At 62.5% G+C, this 9,155-nt stretch overlaps 2 protein-coding genes across 2 annotated transcripts in view; both read right to left on the bottom strand.

Annotated features, from left to right (window-relative positions):
- LOC144227149 (tectonin beta-propeller repeat-containing protein 1) overlaps positions 1-9,155 on the bottom strand; it is a 32,298-nt gene that overhangs the window by 2,965 nt on the left and 20,178 nt on the right. Inside the window, exons 16-21 of the mRNA XM_077758716.1 lie at positions 4,161-4,263; positions 3,003-3,099; positions 2,857-2,936; positions 1,835-1,891; positions 1,234-1,414; positions 795-930 (exon numbers count right to left, since the gene is read on the bottom strand). Of these exons, the coding sequence (XP_077614842.1) occupies positions 795-930; positions 1,234-1,414; positions 1,835-1,891; positions 2,857-2,936; positions 3,003-3,099; positions 4,161-4,263 (654 nt within the window). The remainder of the gene's footprint in view (positions 1-794; positions 931-1,233; positions 1,415-1,834; positions 1,892-2,856; positions 2,937-3,002; positions 3,100-4,160; positions 4,264-9,155) is intronic.
- On the bottom strand, positions 4,674-9,141 carry LOC144227085 (tectonin beta-propeller repeat-containing protein 1-like). Its single transcript, XM_077758588.1, has 8 exons — positions 8,948-9,141; positions 8,261-8,406; positions 7,442-7,597; positions 6,783-6,932; positions 6,511-6,668; positions 5,497-5,624; positions 5,241-5,353; positions 4,674-4,679 (listed from the first exon to the last, which is right to left on the bottom strand). Exons 1-8 carry the CDS (start codon positions 9,075-9,077, stop codon positions 4,674-4,676), a joined length of 987 nt encoding a protein of 328 aa, XP_077614714.1. The 5' UTR covers positions 9,078-9,141.

Below are 9,155 nucleotides of genomic sequence, written 5' to 3'. Positions count from 1 at the left end.
CATTGGACCCCCCCCCCCCCCCCAGACCCTGCATTTCTCAAAGTCAAGGCAGGTGTGGCTGGCCTCTGTCCCCAGACCAACCAGGTCACACACGTGACAGGCCTGGCGTGAGCTGAGGGCCAAGCAGAGCGAACCCTCCAGCACCCCACCCTCGGAGCCCATGGCAGGTTCCAGATAACGGGGTCCACGTGGCCCATAATAGGGACACCAAGGTGCCCAGCCTGGCATGTGGTGGACAGCCCGTCCCTGGACCACCACGCATAACCATCACACAGGGCCCCTGTCCTCCCGTGGACGGAAGCAACGTGCAGGCCACACCCATCTGTCTTCCCACCTCTGGGCCAGCCTCCTCCACACCAGACACTGTCTAGACATCCAGCCCAGAGCAAGCCAGCCCGGCCTGCGCACCCAGAGGGCTCCCCAAGTAGTTCTCTGTGCAAGGGGCTGCAGGGCTGTCCTGAAGGGCAGAAGGTGTGAAGGGCCCACACCAGCAATGCCCTGGCTAGGAGGCTGCTGTGAGGGACTGTCCCACCACCTGGGCGAGGGTCCCCATCTGTCCTGGCAGGAGGGGGCATGGCCTCTGGTGAGAGTCCTGGCTTGGCCCCCGGGCCAAGTCCCCAGGCAGCACTCAGTGCTTGTCCAGCTGAACTGAATGTTAGGAGACCCATCTTCCTTCCCCCAGAATCGCAAGCACGTGTGGCTCACCCTGACCAGCCTTGACCTCCCCTTGTCCCCATGCACAATCGGGGGGCGGGGGGGGGGGGTAGGGATCATCCTAGGGGCACAGCACTCACCGGCCGGCTGGGCGGGGGACACGGAGCCCCGGTAGAAGGCCGAGCCATCCCTGGCCACGGCCCACACCTGGTGACAGGCCCCAATGGAGACAGAAGTGAAGGGCTGGTCAGTGCCCACGTGCAGCCAGGAGGAGCCCTGGAGATGGGAGCCAGAGGGGACACTGAGGGCTGCCTGGGCCCAGCCTGGGCCCCACCCCCTGCCCAAGGTCCCAGGAAATGGCAGCTCCTCAGGCCAACCTCAACCTCAGCTCCAACTACCCCCGAACCTAGTGACCCCCTCGGGCCACATCCAAGGGCCGCCGGTCCCAGGGACTGTCCTGGGCAGGCCCCGGGGAGGCCTGAGCCCAGGCAGGCTTCGTTCCAGAATTCTATTTTGGGCAGAATCTGCCAGAACCCCCTGGAAGGGCGCAAGGGCTGGCAGGTGAACGAGGGTGCTCACCGCGGGGTTGAGCTCGGACACACCCAGACGACACAGCACATCCCCCTTGTCACTGACAGCCCAGAGAGCGATGCTGTGTCCACTTCTGTTGGCGCCTGGGCTCTCTGGGATGATGGACACGTCCGTAAGGGCAAGAGGGGCCACCTCCAGCCAAGGCCCAGTGGTCACCAGCTTGCACTTCCTGCAGTGGGAGACAGCAGAGCCCCGGGGGTCCAATGCTGCAGCAGGCCCCCCTTCTGCCCACCTGGCTCCGCGGGGCGGGGGTGGGGGTGGGGCGGGACCACCCCCAGCACCCTCTGCAGGGCAGGAATGAGGGGCCTGGAGGGGTGGCTCCACCCTGCCCTGCCCCCAGCCAGGCCTCCCATCCCCGACCTGCCTGTCCTGCTCAGAGCAGAGCCTGCCAGTGACATTTCTCTTGTTTGTTCTTGAAAACAAACTCTTCAGAAACCAGAGAGCAGTTGGGAGCCCAAGGGCATTTCCTGGGCTGACATTTACTTTGTCTCCCTCTCACCCTCTCCCTCTGCTTTTTTTCCAAGGGGACTGGCGCAGGGCGGGCACCTGTAGGAGGGGGCGAGACCACGCCTCCCAGCTACCACTTTACCTGGCCCAGCACCTTCTCCTGACAAAATCCTTCATGGTTTTGTACCCATGGTACGAGCTGCAAGAAGAAGAAGCCCAAATCAACACCACATTGTGCAAGTTTCCAGAAAGTGACACGGGGCACATGCACACACATCTGTTCTTTTTCCACCCGTTAAAGGGCAGAGCCTGTGAGCCACTGCGTGAGCTCAACAGGCAGCAGGTATCACAAGCCACGAGGCTGATCCATCAGATGCCTCTAGCTCGGCTGGGGCCTCTGGGGTTCGGGTCTTCCTGGGGTCAAGGTCCCTGGGCCAGGATGTGGCAGCTGCTGGACCAGGGGTCTTAGCTCGGGAAGCTCTGAGCCATCCTCACCACTGGACCCACCAGAGCCCTTCGGGGGAACAGCCGAGCTGAGGCCAAGGGGAGGGTCAGTCCAGGAGGCTTGGCTGTGGCCGGAGGGGGTGCCTACTTCGTCGGCCCCGGGCCTGGCCCTGCTCAGAGGCCCAGGCTCGGGCTCCCACTGTTCGGTCTTCCGCTTGGATGTGACTTATGCACCATGAAGGGCCTGATGCCCACCAGTGCCATGTACCCACCCGCCCTGCCACCAGGGCCCCGCCGCTTTGCAGACTTGTCATCCACGTCTCCCGTCGCTTCTTAAGATGGCGCTTGCCTCACCCCACTCTTTGTTCAAGCTGCCCTTCACCCGACACCTTCCTCCAGCCCCGCCCCGCCCATCACCCAGAACCGGACCCAAAGCTCCCCAAAGCCACCCCTGATAAAGCAGCCTGGCACACCGGGTCCCCAGCCGGCCCTCCCAGGACGGACAAGCTGGGGGCTGAGGGAGCCATGACGGTCCTCCCCAAGTCTGTCCACCGAACTGAGTGTGGCTCTTTTCTCTGACCGGCTCCAAACCCTGCTAGCAGCTGAGGGAGGCATCCAGGGCTCTGCTCCTTGGCCACAGCCGGGGGCTTATGGGGAGGCGGAGTGACCCAGGACAGCAGGGCAGGGGGCAGGGGTCCCGCGTGGCAGAGAGATGCTTACGCGGGGAAGTCGCTGGCGTACTGCCAGCCCTCCTGGTCGGTGCCCCCAGGAACACTGAAATCCACAGACCAGTCAGAGACCTATGGGGAGAGGCAGCTCAGCACGGTGGCCCCCAGCCCGGCCTCTCGCCCAGGCCCGGAGCTCACCCAGGTCCACTGCAGGGACGGGGGCTTCGTGCTGGCCTTGGTGCATTCCTGCAGCCCCGAGGCGTCGCTCCACATGTACCGGTCGGTGGGCAGGCCCCTGCGTGGACGACAGGCGTGGTGGGGTCACGTGAAAGAGGAGAGAACAGCCAGCACCAGCTGGTGACAGACAAGATGTGAGCACCCGGGACATTTGCATCTCTGAAGGGGTGAGGGGCAAAAACAGCTGCCCCGCGCGAGGGGGGGGGTGGTAGGGGGGGTGGGCGATGGCAACCATGTGAGCTCGGGACACACAGGAGCCTGCGCCGCACCGCGCCACGCCCGTAGCCAGGCCATCTGCCTGGGGGCTGTGGTGCGCTGTGGTCCGGAGCCCATGCCCTTATCCCCAGTACCTGTGGGTGTGACCTTAATTGGAGACAAGGTCTTTGCAGATGATCAAGTTGGAATGAGGTCACCAGGGTGGGCCCTAAACCACTAGGACCATGGCCTCACTGAGTTCAAACTTCCCGAATTGGGAAGGCGATGTGAACATAGCAAGGACGTTACCGCACACCAAGGGGACACGGTGGCTGCAGGCTGGGAGGCTGGGAGCAGGTTCTCCCTCGAGGCCCCAGGAACAAGTGGCCCTGCTCACACCTTGATTCTAGACTGCTCCCACCAGCCCCCGCTGTTTAAACTGCTCAGCGTGTGGTGCTTGGTGATGGCCACGGAGCCGACCCAGACACAGGGCGATGAGAGCACACAGCAGTGTCAGGCAGGTGGCTGCGAGGCTTCCAGGGGCAGGAGCTGTGGCCCTCAGTGTGCACGGTGCTGCCCTGTCCCACATCCCAAGGATCAAGGAGGAAGCTGGGACGCTACATGGCCCAGTCAGAGGTTTCCAGGACGTATTTTGGCCACGGGTCTCAACTGCCTTTGAAAAAGCTCACAGCCGGATTTGCTGAGGTGGCCAGAGAAACTCACAAATTCTGACACACAAGGAAGTCCCTCAAGCCGTTTGCACAAACCCATGAGGTCATGCACAATCTACCTGTCTGAGCCTGAGTGGATGTCAGATGTTGAGCTGGGTGACCCTCGGGTATCGATGGGTGAGCCCATCACAGACCGTCTTTACGTTCCTGCCAGGACTGTGGCTGAGGCTGGGCGGCCCCCTGAGCAGCTCACCTGCTGGAGTAGCCGGTGACAGGGTTCCAGCGCTGGTTCTCGTAGATGTAGACGCATTTCACGTCTGACTGCGTGTAGATGTTGCTGGTGCTGCTGGCCAGGCCTGGGGGTGAAGAGGCTGCCGGCTAGGGCCTCAGGCTTCCATCAGAAGCACCAAAGAGGGCAGAGAAGGGGGCCGGGAGAGTGGGGCCAGGGAGGGCCGGCAGAGCGGGGCTCACAGGCCTGCAGAGCATATCTCCCGGGGCTGGCCGGGGTTTCTCCCCCCGTGATTATTCTGGGCTTGTACACCCTCCATGAGCACACTGTGCAGCACACAGAATCTCCCGACCATGCCACCTTCTAGCTCTGGTTTTGGCCCCATCACTTCCTCCCTGTCTTCCCACTTACTAGACACCAGGCAAGTGGAGGGCCCACTAGCTCCTTTACTAAGGCTAACGTAAAGTCTGTGAGCCCCAATTTCCTCATTTGTAGAATGGAGACAAACATTAATTTCTGCCTCACAAGTCAGGGCACTCAAGCCTGGGCAGATGTGAGACTCCTGGGGTCTCAGTGGACCACACCTGGTTCTACGGGATTGGCCACCTCTCACTGCAGAGCGTGCGGGCTGTAGTGTGGAATTTTCCACCTGAGGGTTTGCTTCCTGCCTCCATCTCCCAGGACGAGACACAAGGACTTGCCTTCCCAGAACTTGGGGAGCCAACAGGGGTTCCCTAAGGCACGACCCACCTAGTCAGGGACTAGAATTTGAGACCCAAGTCCTGGGGCTGCCCCTAATGTACCCTGAGGCCTCGTCTGTGAAATGAGTGGTAGAGACTCTGGTAGCTGCCTTTTTAGAACCTTCAAGGGGTGCCTGGGTGGCTTAGTCGGTTAAGCGTCCGACTTTCGCTTAGGTCATGATCTCGCGGTTCGTGGGTTCGAGCCCCGCGTCGGGCTCTGTGCTGACTGCCAGCTCAGAGCCTGGAGCCTGTTTCAGAGTCTGTGTCTCCCTCTCTCTCTGACCCTCCCCTGTTCACGCTGTCTCTCTCTATCCTAGATATAAAATAAAAATATTAAAAAAAATATATATATTTTTATTAGAACCTTCAAGCCCCCCGGCTCAGCTGTGGGTGCCAGGGAAGGCAGGTCGGAGGCAAGTCCTGGTCTCCGGACTCTCACACTTCCTGGGGTGGCCATGGGAGCATCCTCTGTGAAAGCTGGTGGCGTGGTGAAGGTCACCTGTCAGCCAGCTGCCACCGGAGTCAACACTGGGACAGTGGCCCTGATGTGTGGCGGGAAAGCCAGATGGGGTCAGGGGAGGGACCGGTCGGGGAAGGTTCAGGGAGCTGGCCTCCCTTACCTTGGAAGCAGCCTCCGCCGTGGCCGCCCGTGTACACCCAGGCCGTGTGGTCGTAGCCGATGCCCCACACCACACCCTGGCCGTTGGCTTCCACCACCCTCAGGTGGCCTCCCATCTGACGCCAGAACCTGGTAGGGAGGGGAGAGAGGCCAGGGAGAAGCGTGTCCCAGCGGCCTTTGCAGCCTCCTACCCCTGCAGCCCTGTTTGCTCAATGGCCTCCCTCAAATATCCTGTTTTTATTCATCTTCAGTCTCCAAATGGTGGCCTTCATTAAGGATGATGGCACCTGCCTGGTTTCCATTCGGTAGTGATCAGAGCTAACTCAGCCCCAGAGTCTGTGGGGCAGGGGGCAAAGCCAGCAGCCCTCATGTGACATGCTCTCCCCTCCCCACCCCCTGGGTCATGGCAGAAAGCAGGGTCATCTCATAGGGATGAGCCATGACACGGGCCGGCTCGCTGAGGGCAGGCAGAGTGCAGGCTACCACTTGGGCCACCCTCCTGTGGGCCCAGGTCCTGCCACTGGAGGCAATGTGACTAGTTCATCCGGGTGTATACACAGGGCCTCCAAGAATGGAGAACCGAAGGTGGACAGACTCATCCACTCTCCCCTCCTGAGCGGGGATTCCTGGCCTCACCTACACTGAGCTTGGGGCGGCCTAGGGGGAGCCCCAGGTCAGCATGGGGAGCTCGTTTCCCCTGCTGGGTCTCCCTCTGCTTCCCCACCTCGAATTCTGGGTGCCCCAGAATGGTGCCACCACCGCCCCCTGGGGATGACCTCATCCATCTCCTGGTTTTGAATGCCACCTACAGAGCCACCTCGCACCTGTCCCCCAACAGCTGCCTGAGCCCTGTTGGGCTTCCCATCCCCCTTGGGGTCCTCGAACAGACCCGGGAAGACCCAAGGCCTGGGAGGCAGCAGGCTGTTCCTGTGGCTGGCTGGCGGGAAGCGACACCCTCCCTCCCAGAGGCACGGCTCAGGCTGCCCCAGGCGAGGCCAGGGCACGGCCGACTCACATCTGGTCGCAGGGCAGCACGTGCTCGGGGGCCTCCAGGTCTGGGCTGGGCTCACTCACGAAGATGTCCCCCTTGCAGGTGACGGACCAGATGGCTTGTGAGGAGGGGCGGCCATGGACCCTCCGGCTCTCGCAGCAGGACAGGTTGAGAAGGGCAAGCTGGCATGGGGAGACAGTTGGTCACTGTTAGGACGGGGGGTGCTGGCGGGCTAAGGCCAGGCTTCCCTGACACCGCTGCCTGCCAAGCCTGGCCTGTCGTTCACGTCCACTCACCCAGTCATTCATGTCCTGCTCGGTGGCAGCGGCCAGACGCACAGGCCACCTCTGCCGGGTCCTCTCGGGGGTGTACAGGGCGAAGGAGTGCTTGGTCTCATTCAGCACGGGCACCAGCACAGTCACCTCATTGAGGAACACGTGGATGTACTGTTCACAGAGGGTGGAGGGCGGGGCTGTCACCAGGGCACGGTAGCCCCGTGGGGCTAGGGGCACAGCAGGCTTTTGGGTGGAGCCCCGCCGTGGTGGGTGGACAGGGAGGGCCTGGGTCACCTGGTCACCCGATTCCACAGAGCCAGTCCCAGCGGCCCCCGGGGCCCATGGGGTTTTAGCAGTGGGCTCTGCGACCAAGCAAGTTCAGCACGGAAGCCTAGTTCACAAGCAACCACGTTGCTTACATTCTCGATGTTGACAAGACCGCTCTCGAACCCAACTGGCTGGGTTCAGACCCTAGTCGTGGGAGCGCTGAGTGGCTGCACACCTCCCTCAGCCTGACTGCTCCCCCAAAAGGCTGCAGCAAGGGGGGCCTCCGCACACCTGTCCCCCACTGCTGGGGGTGTTGTCACCGCAGGCCTGACACGCCCCCCCCAACAGAGCACCTGGGGGCCTGTGTACCGGTCCCCTGTGTGCCCTTCCCACGGGACCCCCCCCCCACATACCTTCTTCTCCTCATGGACCACGTAGTAGATGAAGAGGATGCTGTCCCGAGCCCCGTCGAGCCCTGTGAACTGCTCCAGGGCCACACGGACGTCCACCCACTTATGAGGCTTCCAGTCACACCACCACTGCAGGGCCCCCGTCTTCACCCACACCGACTGCAGCACGGGCCCACAGGGCACAGGACAGAGTCACAGGTGGGCCCCACGTGCACCTGGCTCCCAGCGCCCGAGGGCCACCCTGCCCAGCACTCCCCGGCTCCCCAGCTCCCCCCAGCAGCAAGGGTGGTGCTCTCATACACCCGACAGGTGCGGGGCCCCAAGTCAGCCCTCCACGCACAACCTCCTCGTTCTCAAACAGCCGTGCTCTAGATGTGGAATCTGAGGCTCAGAGAGTTTCTGTGCCTGACCCAGTGTCACCGAGTAAGTTTGGCGGCAAAGCAGGGGCCCACACCTGGCCTGCCTGTATCTGGAGGCCCAACGCTCGGCCACCAGCAGCCAAGGCCTGAAGTGCACAAGTTCGGCCTCCCAACCTGACTGTGGGCGTCTGGGACTCGGGCCTGCCTGGGGGGGTCCGGGACAGCCCTCCGCCCTGTTCTCCCTTGTCTCCATAGAACACCGCACCGTCATGGCTCAGGGGGTTCCTTCCAGAGGGAAGGGAATGACAGCACTGCCCCACCCACCCCCACTGAGGTTGCTTCGGTATCTGGGCCCCCAGGGCCTGAGCTGTGCTGGAAGAGACCGCTTGCCCCCCAGCCAGCTGGACACAGGGCCGTACCCAGCCACCTCACCTGAGGGCTGGTAAACTGCCCACCCGCTCACCTGCTCCACCGCCTGCTCGTAGTGCCGGAAGTTCTCCAGCTCCCGCTTGGTCCGTTCCGTGAGCTGCTGGAAGATCTGCTTCCGCCAAGCGGCGGTCTGGGCCGGCGTGATGGACAGGGACAGCGTCTGCATCGAGGGGGACAGGCCTGCAGGCCAGCAGAGTCTCAGGGCCAGGGCTTCTGTTTTTGCTTTTAACCAGCCTCTTCCTGCTAGAGCGCTATGAGCTCTGTAAAATGCCCCATGGGGGCGCCTGGGGGGCTCAGTCGCTTGGGCGTCCCACTCTTGATTTCAGCTCAGATCGTGATCCCAGGGTTGTGGGACCCGGCCCTGTGTCAGGCTCCGCACTGAGCGTGAAACCTGCTTGTGATTCTCTCTCTCTCTCTGCCCCTCTCCTGTTCATGCTTACTCACTTATGCTATCTCTCTCAAAAAAGAAACAATAAAAAAATGCCCCACAAGCCCTCCCCACACGGTTCACCCTGATGGGAAAGCAGACGGACCCTCAATCCAGCCTGTGAAACAGCTCCCACTGCTAGGGCAGGGAGAGGGGAAGGGGCGCCTCGGCTGGTGTCCAGAGGCTGCTGACAGATGGGCCGAACCAGAGGGGGAGTTCCCGCAGGACACCGGGTCGGCTCCCCCGGCAAGGAGCACCCTATGGGGTGCTGGACCCCCAGACCCCTGTGATTACCCGACTGGATGGTGAACCACTTGAGCACGGTGTGGGCTTCCACGGCACAGCCTCCTCCTGACACCCAGGCCCAGAGCGGGTGGTCATCAGCCCCATAGGGCTCCTCCAAGCCCAGTGGGAGGAGCCCCATCGAGGAGAGGCCGCTGGCCTCTGGGAAGCCAGCAGCTGGGTGGCTGGGTGCTCTCCGGGGCTCCTTCAGGTCAATATT

The sequence above is a fragment of the Crocuta crocuta genome, unplaced genomic scaffold (genome assembly GCF_008692635.1).
Source record: "Crocuta crocuta isolate KB4526 unplaced genomic scaffold, BGI_CrCroc_1.0 scaffold273, whole genome shotgun sequence".
NCBI lineage: Eukaryota > Metazoa > Chordata > Mammalia > Carnivora > Hyaenidae > Crocuta > Crocuta crocuta.
This window is presented reverse-complemented; position numbering and strand designations above follow the sequence as displayed.